Genomic DNA, 25,578 nt, shown 5'->3' with positions numbered 1-25,578 from the left:
TATCATTAACTTTTGTCCCTGGTAAACATACTCTAGTTCTATATATAGAAGGATTTTTATATTGGTGAAATTTAATCACTGCCCCGCATATTGTATGTTATTATCATTTCAAGAACTGCAAGTGTGTGCGTGCGTGTATGCATGTGCATATTATTAAAAAAAACTGTTTTGCATTGTTTGCTCTTCATCATATTTAGTTTTTTTTAGAGTTTTTTCCTACTTATTTTATTAAACAATATTTTCATAATCACTGAAATATGATTGTTGGTAAATTTTTTCCAGATATCACATTGTCAAAATCACCATGTATTTGTTTGGTATCACTTCTCTTCTGCCATGGAACTTTTTCATACAAGCAAATGATGTAAGTATTGATTAAGACAAACACTGTTACATGCAGATAAATAAAATATCTTTACGATTAATGTACCTCTTCATGTTATCATCACTTTATTTAGATTAAATGACGACTAAGTACACTTTTATACACACAAATGTATTTGTTGGAGTGTTACCACATCAATCTACACTTAAAATATTAGCCATGTTTTATAATTTTTTCTTTTAAATCTAGCTTCCCTTCATTTTGTAATCACTTTGTTTCTGTAAACCTTGCTTCCCTTCATTTTGCAATCACTTTGTTTCCTTAAACCTTACTTCCCTTTATATCTTAACCACGTGTATTCTTTTAAACAGTGCTCTGTAATTGAAATTTGTCACTTATTGTCATAAATAATAACTTAATTTTTTATTTTTTTTTTTTTTTAATGTTATGATGTGCTTTCCTTGGGGATGGGAGAATATATTTCACTTTTGCAACTCATTTGGTGTAAAAATGCACAATTGTAACTATCCACATGATAAAGTTAAACTAGTTCTGTACTACATTTTACATTTAGTTTTGTTTTATATCCACTTGCATAAAATAACAGGAGTGAAAGATAACTGAATTGATGCAGAACAGTTCCATTTCTATATACAGTTATACTTCTGTGAAAGATGAAATTATTTTGAAAACTCTTAGTAGGCTACATATTAGGAAGGATGTAGGCATCATTTTAGGAAGGTGTAGATCTGCTGAATGGGTGTAGAGAAGGGCAAGTGTACAGTTTATTATAATCTATGAACTTGATAGTCCATTCTAAAATTTTCAATGAATATTTATTTATTGGTGAAAGGAATGGAAGGGCACCTTACCAAGACATTCTGCAAATTGCAGTGTGTGGAGACTAGGCATCTACAAGGTGATCTGATTGAGATGTTTAAGGTTTTGAATGGATTGAGCAAGCTCAGTGCTGATGGCGTTCTTCCTCTTGTTCAGACTAAACACATGAGAGGGCATAAATTCAAATTGAGAAAGAATGGTTGCATGCTACAAGTCTCTTTTCATACCAACTAAGAAATACTGTTCAAGGTATACGCCCAAATGGATGTCAGATGAACTAATGAGATTTGTCACAGAGAATAAAAATGCATGGGATGCATATAAATTATCAGGCGACACAGAAGCCTATGGCAGATATAAGCTGGTCTGTAATTAAGTCAAAGGGGGTTAGGCAAGTGAAGGCAGATTAAAAGACATCTTTGACAAAAGATGCTAAGAGAAAGAGCAAGAACTTCTTTAGTTATATAAACTCTAGAAGGAAGGGGTGAATCAAATTAGTCCATTTGATATCGATGGTTTGACTGTTGATCCTGCTCAGATAGCTGACAATCTGAATGAGTATATTGCATCTACATTTACACATGAGGAGTTATTAAGGGAGGAAAATGCCAGAAAGCTATCAAATTGTAGTAGGGTGCTTAATGATTTTCTAATAACTGAGAGTAAAGTGGAGGAGAAATTGTTGAATTTTAAACATAAAGGCACCTGAGGTGGATGGGATGTATCCAGTTATATTAAAGGAGGCGGCAAAGGAAGTAAGCAAACCCATATTCATAATTATGAAAGCATTATTGGACTCAGAGGAGGTCCCCATAGACTGGAGGTGTGCAAATGTAATAGTAATTGTGGCATGTGATGCAAGAAAGCAAGCATATGAGCTTATGTAGCATCAGGCAAAAAAAAAATAAATAAATAAAATAATAAAAAAATTCACACAACCTAAATATTTGTCCAGAATTCACACAACTCTAAATGTTTGTCCAGTTCGTCCTTAAATTTATTTAACCTATCAACTCCACAACGACAGATGGAAGTTTGTTCTAGCAATTAACCACCTGCTGGCTAAAGGCAAATTTCTGCAAGTCTGTTCTACATCTGTCTTTCCTCAATTTGAATTTATGCCCCCTTAGGTTCGTAAGGCCTGACGTAGCCAAGTGGTCAGGAACGAGAGTGCATAGCATGCATTCCCTTGAGTGGACTGGGGTTCAAGCCTCTGACTAATAAATAAGATAAATATTTTAACCCCAGGGGCTCACATCTGGTGAGTTATGGGCTTGGCACACCCAGGGTCCTGAGCTGTATATCATCATTTTTCCCTTTCTTGGTGATTCCCTTCTTCTCACTCTCTCTCTCTCTCTCTCTCTCTCTCTCTCAGGGTAACTCGGAAATTTTTTTTAGCTGGTGCAGCATAAGCCACAGGCTTCCTTGCACTATATGGCTAGTAATAATAATAAAATAGTAATCTGAACAAGTGGAAGAATCCCATCAGAATTCAGCGTGCTCAACCCATTCAAGGCCTTATACACCTCAATCAGATTACCGCACAGGTGCCTAGTCTCCAGCCACTGCAATTTGCAGAAATTAAGCCTCTCTTGGTAAGAGGATCCCTTCATTCCCCTCACCAATCTTGTTGCCCTTCTCTGTACATGCTCAAGTAAATCTACATCCTTCTTAAAATGAGGCCTCCAGACCTGTAAGCAGTACTCAAGGCATGGCCTGACCATTGCCTTATACAGAGGGACAATCACCTCCTTTTCCCTGCTAGCAAAATTCCTGTATATCATTGACAAAACCCCATGACCTGCCCTGGCAGCCTGTCTGCATTTCTCAGAAAACTTCATATCTGACTGCACAATTATTCCCAGAACTTTTTCATTTTCTGCCACCTTAAGTGTAGTACCACACAGTTGGTACGTTCCTCTATGGTTACTTCTACACATATGCAGTACTTTGCATTTGTCAATGTTAAACTTCAGTTGCCACTTCTCAGCCCATCTTCCCAAATTTTCTAGATCCTGTTGCAGTAGCATACTGCCATTACTGTCATTAACAACCATGCCAACTTTGTATCATCTGCAAACTTCGACATTAAGCCTGATATACCTTCATAAATATCACTGATAAATATACAAAACAACAGTGGACCCAACACCGAACCCTGTGAGACTCCATTAATAACATTAGTCCACGAAGAGCAGCGCACATTGATTATCACCCTCCATCTTCTTCCACTCAACCATCCTTTTATCAATTGTAGCAACTTACCCTTACTACCATTCTGCTCCAATTTGTACAGTAGTCTTTCATATGTAACAGTATCAAAAGCTTTCCTGAAATCCAAGTACAGGTAGCCCTCGATTTACGCCGGGGTTAGGTTCCTGGGGGAACAGGCACAAATGGAACCCTTTATATAATGGAGTCAATCGGAAATCACAGGGTTAGGTTCTGGGCACCAAAAATTTTACCTACCACTTTGCATCGATTGTTTTATTTTATTAGCATTCTTCATAGTTGTAGTAATAGTCGATGGAGGCATATTCACAGCCCTACACACATTCGGGCAGCTTTCATCAGATTCTATCCTCCGAATATTACACTAGGATTCAATTAACTACTTTTACCAGACATGGTGTGTCTTTATTCTATTAAATTAAAAACTTTATAACACGATTGGAAAAAAGTGCACATGGCTATCACTATTATTATTATTTAATTTATTAATAGCACAATTAATAAAAAAATTTTACCGTAATAAATTTCCAACACGTGTAAATAGCGTAAACAATAACCAACTGAATGCTTCACCGCATGGACCTTTACTACCCGCATCCACGAGTGGTTACTTTGAGAGTGGAAATCTTTTTCGTCTCGTCTCTGATACGAATGCCCTAATTGCTGATTGGCTCAGATTGTCCTAAATCATGTGAACAGTGCATGATACATAGCACAGTATGATACTGTTAAATTTTGTCTGATGATTTTAAACTTTCCATTTATAAAAAAATTACAAAAATAAATAAAAATAAAAATGGCATTGTGTTGAGTGATTGGTGCTATTGCAAATCGGACCACCGCAAAATGAGGGCTACCTGTATATGATATCAAAATTATTTTTTGTATTCAGTTCCTCTGTAACCACATAATAATATCCAATAAAATATGTCAGACAAGACTTTCCCTTATCAAACCCATGCTGTGTCTGAATGATCTGGATGATCATTCAGACACAGATCATTCTTGTCTGGATGATCCTGAAATGCATCTTTAACCAGTGGCTCCATTATTTTACCCGGAACAGGAGTTAAACCAACTGGTCTGTAATCACTTGTGTTACCCTTCTATCCCCATTTGTGAATTGGGGATATATTTGCACATCTCCAGTCTGTGGGGACCTCCCCTGAGTCCATGGATGCTGTCATAATTATGGCTAAGGTTTGCTTAGTTCCTTTGCTGCCTCCTTTAATATAACTGGATAGATCCCATCCACTCCAGGTGCCTTTAGCATTAGTAGAGGCATATGATGCAAGAAAGCAAGCTTATGCATCATCAGCAAAAAAAAAAAAAAAAACCCACTCCCATTTCACCCCTCAGTTTGTTCGAAATATCTGTCCAGCTGAGCCTTAAATTTCTTTAGGCTATCAACTTCCACAACAAGGGATGGAAGTCTGTTCCACAACCCACCTGCTGGCTAAAGGCAAATATCCACACATCTATCCTACCTCTGTCTTTCCTCAATTTCAATTTATGCCCACTGTAGTCACCTTTAAGGAAGCAAAAACTCTTTCCTTTACCCCCGATGGTAATTATATCTTTAAGTAAATCCCACATCAGTACACTGTGATCACTGCCACCTAGTCGTTCCTTTATCTGCAAATTCTTAATACACGAATGATCACTGCTGATAACCAGATCAAGAGTATTACCCTGTCTGGTTGCCTCTCGGACATGCTGCTGCAGAAAATAATCATCCAATAAATCCACAAAAGTCTTATCTCCAATTCCACAAAAGATGTGTCTCCAATTCACAAAGGGGTAGGATCAAAGGGTGACATGACTAATTACAGACATGTTAGTTTAACTTCTATTCCAGGGAAAATAATGGGGTCACTGATTAAAGAAACATTGCAGGATCATCTAGACAATACTACAGTAATAATTCAGACAGGAAGGGTTTGTTAAGATGAAGTCTTGTCTGACCAATTTAACTGGATACTATGATGTGGTCACAAAGCAACCGGATGCAAAGAATAATTTTGATATCATATACTTGGATCTTAGGAAGGCTTTTGATACAGTGGCACATGGAAGACTGCTGTACAAAGTGGAACAGTATGACATTAAGGGCAAGTTGCTGCTATGCATAAAGGGATAGTTGAATGGGAGAAGACAAAGTGGTAATCAGTGGACACTGTTCTTTGTAGCCGACCGGGCTAGCCGAGTGGGTAAAGTACCTGCCTGGCAACCCAAAGGTCGCGGGTTCGATTCCCACCTCGGGCTTGGATCAAAGTACTGCAAAAACCTTGGGAGGTGCAATATGGCCACAGAAGCCGATGCGCCAACAACTACCAAATCAATCAATCTGTTCTTCGTGGGCTAATGTTATTAGTGGAGTCCCCCAGGGTACGATATTGGCTCCATTGTTGTTTTCTGTATTTATTGTATTTATTAATGATATTGATGAAGGTATATTAGGCTTATTCTTTACGTTAGGCAGATGATACCAAGGTTAGCATTGTCGTTAATAACAGTATGCTACTGCAACAGGATCTAGAATTATGCAGATGCACTGAAAAGTAGCAAGTGAAGTTTAACGTTGACAAATGCAAAGTACTGCATATGGGTAGCAGTTACCCCCAGAGAAATGTACCAACTGTGTGGTGTTACACTCAGGGTAGGTAGTGGAGATGAAAGAGACCTGGGGGTAATTGTGCAGTCAGATATGAAGTTTTGTGAGCAGTGCAGGCAGGCTGCCAGAGCAGGTCATGGGGCCTTGTAAATGATATACAGGAATTTTGCTATCGGGGATAAGGAGGTGATTATCCCCTTGTATAAGGCAAAGGTCAAGCCACACCTTGAATACTGTGTACAGGTCCGAAGGCCTAATTTAGGAAGGATGTAGAGTTGCTACAACAAGTACAGAGAAGGGCAACAAGACTGAGGGGAACAAAGGGGTACTATTATGAAGAAAGGCTTAAATTCTGCAAATTGAAGCATCTGGAGACTAGGCACCTGCATGGGGATCTGATTGAGGTATATAAGGCCTTGAATGGATTGAGCAGTCTCAATGCTGATAGTATTCTTCCTCTTGCTCAGCTTACAATCCTGAGTGGGCAGAAACTAAAATTGAGGAAAGACAGTTGTTGAATAGATGTATGGAAATTTGCCTTTAACCAATGGGTAATTGAGCATTGTGGAAGTTGATAGCTGGACTAATGTAAGAAGTAGACAAACGTTTGGAGTGAATGGATACGTGAAATGGGAAGTTTTTTTTTAATTTTTATTATTATTATTTTTTATTTTAATGATGCTGTATAAGCTTGCTTTCTTGCATCATATGTCTCTGCTACTGTTTATGATAGAGGTTTGCCTTCAACCAGTGGGTGGTTGATTGTTGGAACCATCTTCGATCTGTTGTTGTGGAAGTGGGCAGTTTGAATAATTCAAAGAAGAATTAGACAAATTATTGGAGGGGATGAACAGGTGAGGTGGTAGGTGGTTTTATTTATTTTGCTATATAATCTTTCTTTGTTGATGCCATATAATCTTTCTTCCTTGCATAATATTCCAGAAGTCATAACAGAAGTCAAACTAACATGTCTGTAATTTCTTATGTCACCATTTGATTCCCCTTTGTGAATTGGAGATACAATTGCACATCTCCACTCTGTGGGGACTTCAACTGAGTCCAAGAATGCTCTCATAATTATGGCTAAGGGTTTGCTTACTTCCTTTGCTGTCTCGTTTAATATAACTGGATAGATTGTGCATCTGCCCCAGATGCCTTTCTTATGTTTGACTTCAACAATTTTTCCTCTGCTTTGCTCTCAGTTATTACAAAATCATTTAATTCCCTGTTAGATTTTGATAAGCATCTAGCCTTCTCATCCTTGAATAACTCATGTGTGAATATAGATGCAAAATACTTACTTAATTTGGTAGCTATCTGAGAATAATTATCTACAGTCAAACCATTGATATGAAGTGGGCCAATCTGATTCATCCCATTCTTTTTAGTGTTTATATAAGTAAAGAAGTCTTTGCATCCTTTGCCAAAGATTTCTCATAATCTTACGTCACTTGCCTAACCTCCTTTGTGGCTTGATTACAGACTACCTTATATCTACCATATCAGCTAATCTGTAATCAAGTCACAGAGGAGGTTAGGCAATTGAAGGCAAATGCACAAGAAGTGTAAAATGTTTGATGGGACTGGTGATAAGTGTTTAAATTTTCAAGACCAAATTTTTCAAAAATTATTTTAAGATTTTTCATTTAAAAAAATATAAGTATTACAATTTCATTAATAAAGTATTATTAAATGCCAAGCAGAACTTGAAAGAACCAAAAACAAAAAGGAAGCTGGACATCTGTCAGATCTTGTGCAATCATTTTTGATATGTCTGGGGCCACTACCAATACCAGGTTAAAAGGGATAAGCCTATAGTGGTTTTGGGTTTTTTAATAATTTATATATGCTGAATTCAAAAATGGACTCTATTTTTCTCTATCATATAAAGATTGTTTGCATAATGTCATATTTTTTTTTTTGTGTTTTTTCAATAAATAATATTGCTTTTTTTTTATTATTGCAAGCTTGGCAACCTCTGTCTGCTGCTTTTTCCACTATTGTTTTGGCAGAGAACCGTCAAAATTTGTTGAGAATGTTACAGTACATGGTGATATTATTATATGAGTGAGGAGAATTTAGAATCACTAGAAACTGACCTTCTTTGTATTGTTGTAGTAGTAGTGGCATGTGATGCAAGAAACCAAGTGTATGAGCTTATGCAGCATCAGCCAAAATAAAAAAAAAAAAAAAAAAAATCACACCATTCCCTCCAAATGCCTTTCCAGTTCCTCCTTAAATTTATTTAACCTATCAACTTCCACAATGACAGATGGAAGTTTGTTCCAGCAATTAACCACCCGCTGGCTAAAGGCAAATTTCCGCACATCTATTCTACATCTGTCTTTTCTTAATTTGAATTTATGCCCCCTTAGGTTCGTAATCTGAATAAGTGGAATGATCCCATCAGAATTCAGCGTGCTCAAACCATTCAAGACCTTATACACCTCAATCAGATCACCATGCAGATGCCTAGTCTCCAGCCACAGCAATTTGCAGAATTAAGCCTCTCTTGGTAAGAGGATCCCTTCATTCCCCTCACCAATCTTGTTGCCCTTCTCTGTACACGCTCAAGCAAATCTACATCCTTCCTAAAATGAGGCCTCCTGACCTGTATGCAGACCTCAAGGTGTGGCCTGACCATTTCCTTATAACGAGGGAATCACCTCCTTTTCCCTGCTAGCAAAATTCCTATATATCATTGACAAAACCCCATGACCTGCCCTGGCAGCCTGTCTGCATTGCTCAGAAAACTTCATATCTGCCTGCACAATTACTCCCAGGTCTTTTTCATTTTCTACCACCTTAAGTGTAGTACCACACAGTCTCTGGAGTTATTTCTACCCATATACAGTACTTTGCATTTGTCAAGGTTAAACTTCAGTTGCCACTTCTTAGCCCATCTGCCAAAATTATCTAGATCCTGTTGCAGTAGCACACTGCCATTACTGTCATTAACAACCCTGCCAACCTTTGTATCATATGCAAACTTCGATACTAAGCCTGATATACCTTCATCAATATCATTGATAAATATACAAAACAACAGTGGACCCAACACTGAACCCTGTGGGACTCCACTAATAACATTATTCCATGAAGAGCAGCACCCATCAATTACCACCCTCTGTCTTCTCCCACTCCACCATCCTTTTATCCATTGTAGCAATTTACCCTTGTGGTGAAACCCATGTTTAGTCTCTAGAGCAAAGTTTCCGGCATCCCCCTCCTCCCATACTTCTCCTTCAACCCTAACCCAAGCACGGTACTAAGTACTATAGGTTCTAATACCTCTCGTGTTTGGGGTTCACATAAAAAAAAAAAAAAAAAAAAATGTGCAACAGTGTCAAACGCTTTCCTGATATCCAAATATATGATATCAAAATTATTTTTTGCATCCAGTTCCTTTGTAACCACATCATAATATCCTATCAAATTTGTCAGACAAGACGTTCCCTTAACAACCCATGCTGTGTCTGAATTATTGCTGCAGTCTTGTCCAGATGATCTTGCAATGCATCTTTAACCAGTGACTCCATTATTTTACCCGGAACAGAAGTTAAACTAACTCGTGTTTGGGGTTCACATAAAAAAAAAAAAAAAAAAAATGTGCAACAGTGTCAAACGCTTTCCTGATATCCAAATATATGATATCAAAATTATTTTTTGCATCCAGTTCCTTTGTAACCACATCATAATATCCTATCAAATTTGTCAGACAAGACGTTCCCTTAACAACCCATGCTGTGTCTGAATTATTGCTGCAGTCTTGTCCAGATGATCTTGCAATGCATCTTTAACCAGTGACTCCATTATTTTACCCGGAACAGAAGTTAAACTAACTTGTCTGTAATTACTCGTGTCACCCTTTGATCTCCCTTTGTGAATCGGGGATACATTTGCACATCTCCAGTCCATGGGGACCTCCCCTGAGTAACAAGGATGCTCTCATAATTATGGCTAAGGGTTTGCTTAGTTGCTTTCCGCCTCCTTTAATATAACTGGATAGATCCCATCCACTCCAGGTGCCTTTCTTATGTTTAACTTCAACAATTTCTCCTCCACTTTGCTATCAGTTATTACAAAGTCATTAAGCACTCTGCTACAATTTGATAACCTTCTGCCATTTTCAAACCTTAATAACCCCTCATGTATGATTGGAGATGCAAAATACTCATTGTTTGTTTGCTATCTGAGCAGGATCATAAACAGTTGAACCATTGATATCAAGTGGACCAATCAGATTCATCCCCTTTCTTTTAGAGTTTATAGAAGTAAAGAAATCCTTGCTGTTTTTCTTAGCATCTTTTGCCAAAGGTTTCTCGTAATCTGCCTTCGCTTGCCTAACCTCCTTTGTGGCCTGATTACAGACTCAGAAGCCTATGGCAGATATAAGCTTCTGAGTCGCTTGATAATTTATATGCATCCCATGCATTTTTCTTCTCTGTCACGAGTCTCATTAGTTCATTTGATAACCATTTAGGCCTAAACCTTGAACAATATTTCTTAATAGGTATGAAACTTTTAGTAGCATCCACAATTAATTCCTTGAATGCTTCCCACTTAGAATTTACTGTTGGTAACATCGTCAGTCAATCCCACTGTACAGAATTTAAAAACTGTCTGAGACCACTGTACTCACCTTTACGGAAGCAAAAACCCTTTCCTTTACCCCTGATGATAATTATATCTTTAAGTAAATCCCACATCAGTATAATGTGATCACTGCCACCTAGTGGTTCCTTTATCTGCAAATTCTTAATACACGAATGATCACTGCTGATAACCACATCAAGAGTATTACCCTCTCTGGTTGCCTCTTAAACATGCTGATGTAGAAAACAACAATCATCCAATAAATACACAAAATATGTATACAACTCTCTCTGTCACAGTTAAATATTTTATCTTGTCTAATCCCCCACTGAATTCCATTAAAAAAAAAAAACAAAAAAAAATGCATTATCCGTATATATCTGCCCACCTGCTTTATATTGATGGTATGAACATATGATGCTGTTAAAGAAGGTACATTCCATTTCATAAGTGGCCACTTATTATGTTCCTTTTAACTTGTGCTCTTTGAAATAACCTTTCTTTGCATGCATTTTCTAACAATTAGTATTCAGAAATTTAAGACGAATGTCAACAAATATCCTTTGTCTTCGCAACCTTTAACTCACACTAAGCCATTATTATAAGCCATTTTCAATCCACTGCAGGATGAAGGCCTCTCCAGCAACTTTCCAGTTCCTTCTGTTTTGAGCACTGGCCACCCATTTACTACCCACAAACTCATGAATTTCATCTATCCGTCTCCTCCTTGTCTTCCAGGTTTTCTTCTAGCTCCTCTTGGATACCATTCTGTTATTTTCTTAGTCCATCTGTCATCATGTCTTTGAGCTATGTGTCCTGCCCAAGACCATTTTAGTTCTTTAGTTTTGATAAGAATGTCCTTTACTTGAGTTTGCCGCCTAATCAATGTGTTTCTCTTCTTATCTAACAGTCTGATTCCCAATATTATTCGTTCCATTCTTCGCTGTGTAGTTCTCAGCTTCTCTTCCATTCTTTTTGTGAGTGCTCAAGTTTCACTTCCATAAGTCATGGTGGGGAGTATACATTGGTTCATTATTTTACATTTCAGACAAACTGGGATATTGCTCCTCAGTATGTGACTATATTTCCTGAATGCTATCCATCCAAAATTTATTCTTCTCTTGACTTCCAGCCATTTATCATTATTACAGGTAATAACTTGTCCCAGATAAGTATATGACTCCACCTTTTCATTTACTGCTCCTTTGGCGCCTCCATAGCCAGGTGGGAAGGAGCAACAGTGCATAGCACACGCTTCTTGATTAGATCGGGGTTCAAGCCCGTCACCACCAAATACGGAGGATGCGGAAAGGTCAGGGAATGACCACCGCATATTCCCTGAGTAATATGGCCTTAGATGCTAATGCTCCTAAAAACCAAATAACAAACAAACAAACAAACAACTGCTCCTTCAATCATTATTTCCCTTTCTGTGGCATACTTGTTCATCATTACTTTTGTTTAAGCCATATTCATCTTTAGTCCAAAATCCTTACTAACTGTGCATAACTGATTAAGATTTTCCTCTAATTCTTTGGGATCGTGGCTTATGACCACAATGTCATCTGCAAATCGTAAATGGTTTAGGTACTCTCCATTCACATTGACTCCTTTCTGTGACCAGTCTAATCTTCTGAAAGCTTCCTCAAGGGCAGGAGTAAACAGCTTCGGAGATATTTTGTCTCCTTGTCGAACTCCTTTCTGAATTTTAAATTTCCTACTGTCTTTGTCTAGTCTAATAAAGGAGGTAGTACTCTCATATATTTTCTTCAAAATCATAATATATGGGGTATCTATGCCTTGTCTTTCCAGTGCCTGAAACATTGCGTTATGCTGTATGGAGTCAAATGCCTTTTCATAATCCACAAATGCCAGGCATAACGGTGTTTTATATTCATTTGCTTTCTCCATTAGCTGTGATATTACGTGAAGGTGATCCATAGTTTCAAATCCTGTCCTAAAGCCAGCTTGCTCTTTCGGTTGATTCTCATCAAGTATTCTTTCTAATCTGTTAGTAATGACCTTTGTGAACAACTTTTAGATGTGGGACAACAAGCTAATTGGTCTATAATTTCCAATTTCTGATTTATCTCCTTTCTTATGCAGCAAAACTATGATTGCATTATTCCACTGCTTAGGCATCACACCTTTTCTACTGCACTTTGTGAAGAACCTTGCCAGTTTTTGTGTTTTATCTCTTCCTCCTAATTTTAACAACTCTACAGTAACTTCATCTTCCCCGGGGCTTTCTGATTCTTCATTTTCTTCAGTTAGCATTAGCATTAGTAGAGGCATTTGATGCAAGAAAGCAAGCTTATGCAGCATCAGCCAAAAAAAAAAAAAAAAAAAAAAACCCACTTCCACTTCACCCCTCTGTTCGTTCAAAATACCTGTCCAGCTGAGCCTTAAACTTATTTAGGCTATCAACCTCCACGATAAGGGATGGAAGTCTGTTCCACCAACCAACCACCCGCTGGCTAAAGGCAAATTTCCGCACGTCTATCCTACATCTGTCTTTCCTCAATTTGAATTTATGCCCTCTCAGGTGATTATTCTGAGCTAGAGGAAGAATCCCATCAGCATTGAGCATGCTCAAACCATTCAAGGCTTTAAACACCTCTATCAGATCACCTCGCTGGTGCCTAGTCTCCAGACACTGTAATTTGCAAAACTTAAGCCTTTCTTTGTAAGAGCACCCCTTTGTTCCATTCACTAATCTTGTTGCCCTTCTCTGTACTCGTTCCAGCAGCTCTACATCCTTCTTGAATTGAGGCCTTCAGACCTGTATACAGTACTCTAGGTGTGGCCTGACCATTGCCTTATACAAGGGAATAATCACCTCCTTATCCCTGCTGGAAAAATTCCTGTATATCATTGACAATACTCCATGAGCTACTCTTGCAGCCCATCTGCACTGCTCAGAGAACTTCATATCTGCCTGCACAACCACCCCCAAGTCCCTTTCATTCTCTACCACTGTCAGTGTAGTACCACAGAGTTGATACGTTGCTCTGGGGTTGCTGTTTCCCATGTGTACTACTTTACATTTGTCAATGTTAAACTTCATTTGCCACCTCTCAGCCCATCTGCTCAACCTTTCCAGATCCTGTTGCAGCAGCATAGTGTCAGTAGTGTCCTTGACAACCCTGCCAACCTTTGTATCGTCTGCAAACTTGGACATTAAGCTTGATATACCATCATCAATATCATTTATAAATACAGAAAACAATAATGGACCCAACACTGAGCCCTGAGGGACTCCACCAATAACATTAGTCCACGATGAGCAGTGTCCATTGATTACCACTCTGTCTTCTCCCCCTCAACCACCCCTTTATCCATAGCAGCAATTTGCCTCCAATGTCACACTGCTCCAATTTGTGTAGCAGTCTTCCATGTGCAACAGTATCAAAAGCCTTTCTAAGATCCAAGTATATAATATCAAAGCTATTCCCTGCATCCAGTTCTTTTGTGACTGCATCATAGTATCCAATCAAATTGGTCAGGCAAGACTTCCCCTTAACAAAACCATGCTGTGTCCGAGCTATAACTGAAGTCTTGTCTAAATGATCCTGCAGTGCTTCTTTAACCAGTGCCTCCATTAATTTTCCTGGAACAGAAGTTAAGCTCACAGGTCTATAATTACTTGTGTCAGCCTTTGATCCTCCTTTGTGAATTGGGGTCACATTTGCACATTTCCAGTCTATGGGTACCTCCCCTGAGTCCAAGGAAGCTCTCATAATTATGGCTAAGGGTTTGCTTACTTCCTTTGCTGCCTCCTTTAATATAACTGGATAGATCCCATCCACCCCGGGTGCCTTTCTTGTGTTTATCTTCAACAATTTCTCCTCCACTTTATTCCCAGTTATTTCAAGATTCTGTAGCTTACTGCTAGAGTTGAATACACCTCTGGCATTCCCCTCGCTGAATAACTCCTCATGTGTGAATGTCGATGCAAAATATTCATTTAGTTTGTTAGCTACCTGAGCAGTGCATGTTCAATGCATGTTCTACCTCATCAGGAAGAATATCGGGTATGTCGTATGTGTTGCTACTTTGCAATCCATCTTCCCCACTCCTGGCATCATTCCCCTGCTCCTTGTATAATTCTCTATAGTAGTCTTCTGCTATTTGAATTATGCCTTCTCTGCTGTTTATAAGTACACCATCGCTATTCTTCAGTTTCAGTATCATTTGTCTTTCTGTATTACTGCTCATGGCTGCTGATTTAAATCCTTTGTTTTCCCTTAATGCTTGTTCTACTTTTCTTGTGTTAAATCTTCTTATGTCATCTCTGAGTCTCTTTCTAATGGCTTTGCATAACTCAGTATACTCAATTTTCTCCCTGTGAGTGTTTTTCTTGCTCTTCATTTGTCGTCTTTGGGTCATCATAACAAGTGTTTCTTGACCAATTTTTTCTTCTTTGGATTTCTTTTTCCCTATAGGTTTTTTGGGCTTTATCACTTTCAGAAAGTTTTAATATTCCTCGTCGATATCTTGATCCTGAGCAGTCTGCAGAAGTTCAAACTTGTTCTTAAGTTCCAGTACATACTGCTTTTTCTCCTCTTCTGTTATCTCAAAGACCTTTGTATTATTTACTCGAGTCAGTTTTTTCCTTTCCTACATCTATATCAAGTGTACATCTTACCATTCTGTTATCACTTCCAACATTTACCTTATTCGGGACGGTAACATCATTCACAATATATCTTCTGTTAGTGAGGATGAAGTCGATTTCATTAGTAGTTAATCCATTTGGACTCTTCCATGTCCACTTTCTGTTCACCCTTTTCTTGAAAAAAGTGTTCATTACTGACAGTCCTTGAGATTCTGCAAATTCCACAAGTCTTTCACCTCTTTCATTTCTTTCACCAATTCCAAAATTTCCTATAGTTCCCCTTTCCGCGCTGTTTTGTCTTTTTCCAACCTTAGTATTGAAGTCCCCCATAATAATAGTGTAGTGGGTTTTCTGCTCATCTAGAAGACTCAATTTCGGTGTACATTTCTTCAACCTCTAAGTACTAAGTACTATAGGTTTTAATACTTTTAGTGTTTGAATCACCATTAAAAAAATAATACTGAAAATAAGATATCAGAGAAGATGGAATGTAAATATAATTGTAGATTATTTGTGGTCTTTGAAAAAGGAATATCTGATACAATTACAAAAAAAAAATAAAAATTCAAAACATTCATTTGAGACCAAAATACAGAATTTATTCCAAGAAATCTTTTTTTTTTTTTTTTTTAATGTGAATCCCAAACACGATAGGTATTAGAACCTATAATACTTAGTACCATGCTTGGGTTGGAGGTTGAGAAGATGAAAGAAGATATTTGTTGACATTGGACTTGAACTTCTGTAGATTGTAATTTTCGGGAAATACGTAAGAAGGAAGGTTGTTCCAGAAAACGGCAGTTGAATGAATAAATGAGGAAGATGAAAAGTTTGTTCTGTGGGTTTGAAGTTGGACAGTAAATGGATGTTGGCTGGTGGCGGCATGTGTTTGGACTGTTTTGAAAGAGAGAGCGGGAATTATAGAAGCCAGTTCAGAAGAACAGTGCCCATGGAAGTATCTGTAGAAGAGGCATGCAGCAGAAACAGTTCATCTATGAGAAAGTGAATGGAGAGACTCTGTTAGAGATGAATCATTAAACAACCTAACTGCCCTCTTCTGAATGGAATCAAGAAGCCTGAGAGAGGTTTCGGGGGCACCACCCCAGATGTGGGAACAATATTGCATAGCAGGGCGGATTTGCGATTTATACAGAGTGAGCATCTGTTTGGAAGAAAAGTAACGCCGAGAGCGAAAGAGAAAACCAAGTTTTTTAGAAGCAGAGGAAGCAATATTTGTAATGTGCTTATGCCAAGAGAGATTAGAAGTTAGGGTAATCCCCAAAAGAGATATATCATTATGCCTAGAAATCGGAGTGTCACCAAAGATAAGCACAGGAGCAGAAGAATCCTTTTTGCGAGATATAAGAGAAGACTGAGTTTTAGAAGGGTTGAAATCAACTAAGTTGTCTTTGCTCCACTGGAGAATTACCTGAAGATCGGCATTTAAGGAATTGGTAGCAGATTTTCGAGAAGTTGAAGCTGATTGAGCAGGACAAGGTTTCTCAAAACGGAAAGTTGAATGCAATGTGCTATCATCGGCAAAACTATGGATAGGATTTCCAGTCAATGGAAGAAGGTCATTGATATACAAAAGGAATAGAGTGGGGGAAAGAACCGAACCTTGGGGGACACCGGCATTAGTGGAAAAGTTAGAAGACAGAGAGCCATCTACCATCACCCTCAGTGAGCGATCAGAGAGAAAACTGGATAACCAATTACTAAAAACAGTTGGTAAACCATAAGATGGAAGCTTGTTTAAAAGACCTTTATGCCAAACACGATCAAAAGCCTTTGAGATGTCAAGAGCAACTACTTGTGTTTCACCGAACCTTTCCATTGAATTAGTCCATAAATGGGTTAATCTGTATCAATATTTATACAAAAGTGAATCTACATTCACTTTGTAATTCTTTTTTCTTCACTTTAATTGAATTTTGTCTATTTTATTCAAAAATTAAAAGTACACAATTATTATTTGGATAAATTAAATAAAATTTAGCAAATGAGGAAAAATATGCCTTTTTTTCCCCAATTTATCAAAAGTCCTTACATGAAAAAAAATATAAATAAAAAAAATAAAAAGGGATGTCAGTTTAGAAAACAGTATGGTAAAACTGGATGAGGTAAACGCATTCTTTAAGTTTTAATTTGCCTTCTGTGTAATTTAAAGTTGGCTATTTATGAGAGAACTTAAATTTTGTAAACAGGACTTTTGCCATTTTCATATGTATAAAATGGGAAAAGACTTGCCATTTTCACAGGTCTGGAATGGGTGTGGAATGGAACAGTGCAATACCACTGTTCTATTTAAATTTGTGCCTTTCAGTATGTAGCTCTGTTTCATATTGTTTTATAATGAATTCATTTTAACACATATTTGCATGCACTGTGCTCTCCACAAAGATTTTTCATTAAAATTCTTTTTTGACCTAGTATTGGATGTACAAATTTCGAAATATTACTGCTGAACATGCTGGAATTCCAGAAAATGAAGAAGACAAAACACCTCTTCAGGCTACCTTCTCAAGTTATTTAGCCATTGCTAGCAAGGTGCCATATGTTCTGTTTCTTCTAGTTAACACTGCTGTCAGTCGTAGGTAAGGGAAAGATAAATAAAGCAAAAATAATGAAGAACATATTTAACATTTATTTACATCTGCATAAGTTCAAGCTGTATAAGCTTAAGCTTTTTTAAATTTCATTTTTTAATGGTATTTGGTAGATAATCAACATTATAATTTTTCTGTTTTTACATAACTATGGCAGAATCATTCATTGAGTAGTACTATAAATGGGTTTGAGTCATGTGGCAAAAGACGAAATGCTACTTATCTAAAAACCATGTAGTAAAAAACCCAGTATGAAAATCAACCCATGGATTCTCATCATCTGTGGGGTCGCGACCTACAGATGATGTGTTTTTAATATAAACTATTTATAATAATTATTTAGGAACTTCTTTTGAAGATAATTCATCTCTTTAAAAGAATCTGTTTTGAAGAAAATTCACTGCAAGAGGTGAGTTGTCTTCAAAAGAAGTTTGTGAATTTGTAAATAATTATTATTGTAAACTTGATAGAATTGCAATTAATATCTCTCTCTCTCTGCCCTCATGGGTAGCACAGTTGATAGGTCACCATCCTTCCCACATCGGTGGAAAAGACCTGAGTTTGAATCCTGTTGATGATGGGAGGAATTCTTATGGGTCTTTTTTACAATGTGTCAGAGTTAGTCAGTCTCAGGTGAGAGTAGCATGGTTTTTCCTTTCAGCAAACATAATATTTACCTCAGAACACGTGCAGTATACATGGAGAAACATGGCCTTAGTTGGTGATGCTCCTAAAATCCAATTGCAACCAACCAATTACATTACATCTTACACACACACACACACAGAGAGAGAGAGAGAGAGAGAGAGAGAGAGAGAGAGAGAGAGAGAGAGAGAGAGAGAGAGAGAGAGATCTGCTTCATAAGAAACATCAGGACTAAGCAACAGCATCCTTCTTTCTTGGGATGGTACCAACACCTTTAAGGACTTTTGGGATTTTCAGAGCACCAATATTATGACAATGTTGATGATCAAAATTATTTAAATCAAAATGTTATGATATATTAATTACATCTAATCAATTAAAGTTTACCATCAGTAATTCAGAATTGACAATATTATTCTTGCAGCTTATATTCTTACATTTTGTCCTTCTAGTTGCATATTGTAATGTTTACAAATTCTAGCCCTATTAATGAAAGCTTTGACTCTTATTGACAGTGCCACAATTAGCATTAGCATTAGAAAAAGCACATGATGCAAGAAAGCAAGCTTATGTAGCATCAGCCAAAAAACCCAAAACAAAAAAAAACCTTATCATTTCACCAATCTACTCGCTTCAATTGTCTGCCTTGAATTTATTTAAGCTATCAACTTCTACAACAACAGATGGAAGTTTGTTCCAGCAATCAACCGCCAGGTGGCTAAAGGCAAACTTCCACACATCTATCCTACAACTGTCTTTCCTCAATTTGAATTTATGCTCTCTCAGGCAATTATTCTCAGCCAGAGGAAGAATCCTATCAGCATTGGCATGCTCAAACCATTCCAGTCTTGATACACCTCAATCAGATCACCTCACATGTGCCTAGTCTCCAGATACTGTAATTTGCAAAATTTAAGCCTTTCTTCGTGAGAGCAACCCTTTGTTCCATTCACTAATCTTGTTGCCCTTCTCTGTACTCATTCCAGCAGCTCTACACCCTTCTTAAATGAGACCTCCAGACCTGCATACAGTACTCAAGGTGTGGCGTGACCATTGTCTTATATAAGAGGATAATTACCTCCTTATCCCTGCTAGAAAAATTGCTGTATATCATTGACAAGACACCATAAGCTACTCTTTCAGACTGTCTACACTGCTGAGAAAACTGTCTTCTGCACAATTATGCCCCAGGTCCTTTTTATTCTATACCACTATCAGTGTAGTACCACATAGTTGATACGTTACTCTGGGGTTACTGCTTCCTATATGCAGTACTTTACATTTGTCAATGTAAAACTTCAATTGCCACCTCTCAGCCCATCAGCTCAACTTTTCTAGATCCTGTGGTACTGTCATTAGTATCATTAACAACCCTGCCGACCTTCATCTCGTCTGCAAACTTGGACATTCAGCCTGATATACCATCATTAATATTATATATAAATACAGAAAACAACAATGGACTGAACACTAAACCATTGGGGACTCGACTTATAACATTAGTCCATGAAGAGCAGTGTCCATTGATTACCACTCTCTGTCTTCTCCCACTCAACCATCCCTTTATCCATAGCAGCAATTTGCCTCCAATGCCACACTGCTCCAACTTGTGCAACAGTCTTCCATGTGCAACAGTATCAAAAGCCTTTCTAAGGTCCAAATATATGATATTAAAATTATTTTTTGCATCCAGTTCCTTTGTAACCACATCATAGTATCCAATCAAATTTATCAGACAAGACTTCCTGTTAACAAACCCATGCTGTGTCTGAGCTATAACTGAAGTCTTTTCTAAATGATCTTGCAGCGCTTCATTAACCAGTGCCTCCATTAATTTCCCTGGAACAGAAATTAAACTAACAGGTCTGTAATTAATTGTGTTGCCCTTTGATCCTCCTTTGTAAATATGTGTCACATGTTCGGGAGGCAACTAGAGGGAGTAATACTCTTGATTTGATTATCAGCAGTGATTCTTCATGCATTAAGAATTTGCAGATAAATGAACCACTAGGTGGCAGTGATCACAGTGTGCTGAAGTGGGATTTACTCAAAGAGGTAACTACCATTAGGGGTAAAGGAAAGGGTTATTGCTTCCGTAAAGGCGACTACGATGGACTGAGACAGCATTTAAATTCTATACAGTGGGACCAACTGATGATGTTAACAACAGCAAATTCAAAATGGGAAGCATTCAAAGAACTTATCTTGGAAGCTACTAGGCTTTACATACCAACTAAGAAATATTGTTCAAGGTTTAGGCCAAAATGGATGTCAGATGAACTAATGAGGCATATGGCAGAGAAGAAAAATGCATGGGATACTTACAAATTAACACATGACACAGAAGCCTATGATAGATACAAGTTGATATGCAACCAAGTTACAAAGGAGGTTAGGCAGGCGAAGGCAGATTACGAGAAATCCTTGGCAAGGGATGCAAAGAAAAACAGCAAAGAGTTCTTTACTTATGTAAACTCTAGAAGGAAGGGGATGAATCAGATTGGTCCACTTGATATTGATGGGTCAAGTGTTGATGATCCTGCTCAGGTAGCTAACAAACTAAATGAATATTTTGCATCGACATTCACACATGAAGAGTTATTCAGCGAGGGGAATGCCAGAGGTGTATTCAACTCTAGCAGTAAGCTACAGAATCTTGAAATAACTGGGAGTAAAGTGGAGGAGAAACTGTTGAAGATAAACACAAGAAAGGCACCCGGGGTGGATGGGATCTATCCAGTTATATAAAAGGAGGCAGCAAAGGAAGTAAGCAAACCCTTAGCCATAATTATGAGAGCTTCCTTGGACTCAGGGGAGGTACCCATAGACTGGAAATGTGCAAATGTGACCCCAATTCACAAAGGAGGATCAAAGGCTGACACAAGTAATTATAGACCTGTGAGCTTAACTTCTGTTCCAGGAAAATTAATGGAGGCACTGGTTAAAGAAGCACTGCAGGATCATTTGGACAAGACTTCAGTTATAGCTCAGACACAGCATGGTTTTGTTAAGGGGAAGTCTTGCCTGACCAATTTAATTGGATACTATGATGCAGTCACAAAAGAACTGGATGCAGGGAATAGCTTTGATATTATATACTTGGATCTTAGAAAGGCTTTTGATACTGTTGCACATGGAAGACTGCTACACAAATTGAAGCAGTGTGACATTGGAGGCAAATTGCTGCTATGGATATAGGGGTGGTTGAGGGGGAGAAGACAGAGAGTGGTAATGAATGGACACTGCTCATCGTGGACTAATGTTATTAGTGGAGTCCCTCAGGGCTCAGTGTTGGGTCCATTATTGTTTTCTGTATTTATAAATGATATTGATGATGGTATATCAAGCTTAATGTCCAAGTTTGCAGACGATACAAAGGTTGGCAGGGTTGTCAAGGACACTACTGACACTATGCTGCTGCAACAGGATCTGGAAAGGTTGAGCAGATGGGCTGAGAGGTGGCAAATGAAGTTTAACATTGACAAATGTAAAGTAGTACACATGGGAAACAGCAACCCCAGAGCAACGTATCAACTCTGTGGTACTACACTGACAGTGGTAGAGAATGAAAAGGACTTGGGGGTGGTTGTGCAGGCAGATATGAAGTTCTCTGAGCAGTGCAGACGGGCTGCAAGAGTAGCTCATGAAGTATTGTCAATGATATACAGGAATTTTTCCAGCAGGGATAAGGAGGTGATTATTCCATTGTATAAGGCAATGGTCAGGCCACACCTAGAGTACTGTATACAGGTCTGGAGGCCTCAATTCAAGAAGGATGTAGAGCTGCTGGAACGAGTACAGAGAAGGGCAACAAGATTAGTGAATGGAACAAAGGGGTGCTCTTACGAAGAAAGGCTTAAGTTTTGCAAATTACAGTGTCTGGAGACTAGGCACCAGCGAGGTGATCTGATAGAGGTGTATAAAGCCTTGAATGGTTTAAGCATGCTCAATGCTGATGGGATTCTTCTTCTAGCTCAGAAAAATCACCTGAGAGGGCATAAATTCAAATTGAGGAAAGACAGATGTAGGATAGACATGCGGAAATTTGCTTTTAGTCAGCGGGTGGTTGGTTGGTGGAACAGACTTCCATCCCTTGTAGTGGAGGTTGATAGCCTAAATAAGTTTAAGGCTCAGCTGGACAGGTATTTTGAACGAACAGAGGGGTGAAGTGGAAGTGGGTTTTTTTTTTTTTTTGTCTGATGCTGCATAAGCTTGCTTTCTTGCATCAAATGCCTCTGCTAATGCTAATTTGCACATCTCTAGTCTATGGTTACCTCCCCTGAGTCCAAGGAAGCTCTCATAATTATGACTAAGGGTTTACTTACTTCCTTGGCTGCCTCCTTTAATATAACTGGATTGATCCCATCCACCCTAGGTGCCTTTCTTATGTTTATCTTCAACAATTTCTCCTGCACTTTGTTCACAGCTATTACAAAATCATCTAGCTCTCTGCTAGAATTCAATTCACATCTGGCATTCCCCTCCATGAATAACTGCTCACATGTGAATGTAGATGCAAAATACTCATTCAGTTTGTCAGCTACCTGAGCAGGATCATCAACAGTCGAACCAACGATATCAAGTGGACAAATCTGATTCATCCCTTTCCTTCTAGAGTTTACATAAGTAAAGAACTCTTTGTTGTTTTTCTTTGCAGCCTTTGCTAAAGATTTCCTGTAATCTGCTTTCGTCTGCCTAACCTCCTTTGTGACTTGGTTACAGACCAGGTTATATCTATCATAGGTGTCCATGTGTCACCTATTAATTTATATGTATCCCATGCATTTTTCTTCTTTGCCACATGTCTCATTAGTTTATCTGACATCCATTTAGGCCTAAACCTTGAACAATATTTCTTAGTTGGTATGAAATGGCTAGTAGCTTCCAAGATTAATTCTTTGAATGCTTCACATTTTGAATTTGCTGTTGGTAACATTATCAGTTGCCCCCACCATATTGAATTTAAATACTGTCCAAGACCACTGTAGTTACCTTTACAAAAGCAAAAACCTTCCCTTTACCGCTAATTGTATTTACCTCTTTGTGTAAATCCCACTTCAGCACACTGTGATAACTGCCACCTAGTGGTTCCTTTATCTGCAGATTCTCAATGCATGAAGAATGGCTACTGATAATCAGATCAAGAGTATTACTCCTGCTAGTTGCCAAACATGCTCCTGTAGCAAACAATCATCCAATAAATTCACAAAAGCCTTGCTAGTGTGTGAATGACCAACCCACAAATTTCAGTCAGTATCTGGAAAATTAAAATCCCACATTATAAGACTCTCTGATTTACTGGCCCACTTTGTTTCTCTGTACAGTTGTTTATTATACTCATCAGAGTCATTAGGCCTATAACACACTCCTACTCTCAATTTTGCTCTCCCAATGCTTATGTCAAACCAAACTTACTTGACACAGCACTGTCCAGTTATTTTGACTGGCTGTACTTCCTTGGATTTTATATGTTTCTTAACTAATAACATAACCTATCCTCCCTTCCTATCTTGTCTATCCTTCCTGTACACATTGTACTCCCCAAATTCCAGTCCTGCATTCCTTATATCTGTGTGACACCACCTCTTGTCTGATATCCCAACAATATTTGCCTTTGATGTTTTGACTAACACCTAAAATTCATCAAATTTATTTACCAAACTCCTAGCATTGGTGTACACGCAAGTATACATGCATCTGTTCCTATTCTTAGCTGCCCTAACACAGCCAATGTATTTAGTTGTTCTGCAATGACTTCCAGCAGCCTCTGGAATATCCTGCACCTTGTTTTCCAGGCTGCTGTTCATTCCAATAGAAGGAGTGCAAGAATCACTTTCACCTCTGCCAGAGGCTACTCTTAATCTATTAGTCTGTATATCCCCCCTAAGCTAGCAGTTTTCTGACCCACCTAACTGCCTCAATAGCATCAGCAAATATTTTTGCACCCTTTCTATTTAAGGGTATTCCATCCCTGTAGAAGCAGTCTCTCCTGTTAACAAGCACAGACTAGGCTGGGAAAAATTCTAACCTTTGAGCCTTGCACAATCTCTCCAGGATCGAATTGATCAATAAGGCTCTTATCATGTACTCCTTCCTTTCATGTCTGGGCAGAATTGCAGACACTTTCAAATTCAACCCTTATTCACAGGTTTTTTTCAACATTGACCTGTACTTGTTAAGTAATTCCGCCGGTCTCCTACTCTTAATATCATTAGTGCCAACATGTACAACAATATCACCTTTTGAGTCCTTAAAAGTTATCTGCTTTACAACGTCATCAACCCTGTGAGACAGACAATTTGTGAACATTACCAAAGTTCAGGATATAAATAATTGATATTTAGTATTGTGATATAGTAGTAGTAATAGTGGCTTGTGATGCAAGCATATGAGCTTATGCAGCATCAGCCAAAAAAAACCAAAAAATTCACACCATTCCCTCTAAATGTAAATGTTTGTCCAGTTTCTCCTTAAATTTATTTAACCTATGAACTCCACAATGACAGATGGAAGTTTGTTCTAGCAATTAACCACTTGCTGGCTAAAGGTAAATTTCCGCACATCTATTCTACAAGTGTCTTTCCTCAATTTGAATCTATGCCCTCTCAGGTTCTTAATCTGAGCAAGAGGAAGAATTCCATTAACATTCATTATTGAGCTTGCCCAACCCATTCAAAGCCTTATACACCTCAATCAGATTACCTCGCAGGTGCCTACTCTCAGGCGCTGCAATTTGCAGAATTTAAGCCTTTCTTGGCAAGAGCACCCCTTTGTTCCCCTCATCAATCTTCTTGCCCTTCTTTGTATTCGTTCCAGCAACTCTACATCCTTCCTAATATGGGGCCTCCATACCTGTACACAGTACTCTAGGTGTGGCCTGACCATTGCCTTATACAGAGGGACAATCACCTCCTTTTCCACCACCAAATACGGAGGATGCGGAAAGGTCAGGGAATGACCACCGCATATCCCGGAGCAATATGGCCTTAGTTGCTAATGCTCCTAAAAATCAAATAACAATAACCTCCTTTTCCCTGCTAGCAAAATTCCTGTATATCATTGACAAAACCCCATTACCTGCCCTGGCAGCCTGTCTGCA

At 38.3% G+C, this 25,578-nt stretch overlaps 1 protein-coding gene across 3 annotated transcripts in view; it reads left to right on the top strand.

Annotated features, from left to right (window-relative positions):
- LOC150077018 (equilibrative nucleoside transporter 2-like) overlaps positions 1-25,578 on the top strand; it is a 140,523-nt gene that overhangs the window by 47,581 nt on the left and 67,364 nt on the right. For all 3 annotated transcript variants that reach the window (XM_090385623.1, XM_090385621.1, XM_090385622.1), the window contains exons 3-4: positions 283-364; positions 17,659-17,822. In XM_090385623.1, coding sequence (XP_090241749.1) covers positions 283-364; positions 17,659-17,822 — 246 coding nt within the window. The remainder of the gene's footprint in view (positions 1-282; positions 365-17,658; positions 17,823-25,578) is intronic.

The sequence above is a fragment of the Mastigoproctus giganteus genome, chromosome 12, assembly GCF_048544385.1.
Source record: "Mastigoproctus giganteus isolate SK-2022 chromosome 12, ASM4854438v1, whole genome shotgun sequence".
Lineage (NCBI taxonomy): Eukaryota > Metazoa > Arthropoda > Arachnida > Uropygi > Thelyphonidae > Mastigoproctus > Mastigoproctus giganteus.
Note: the sequence above shows the minus strand (reverse complement) of the source record. Positions and strands in the feature narration are given on the sequence as shown.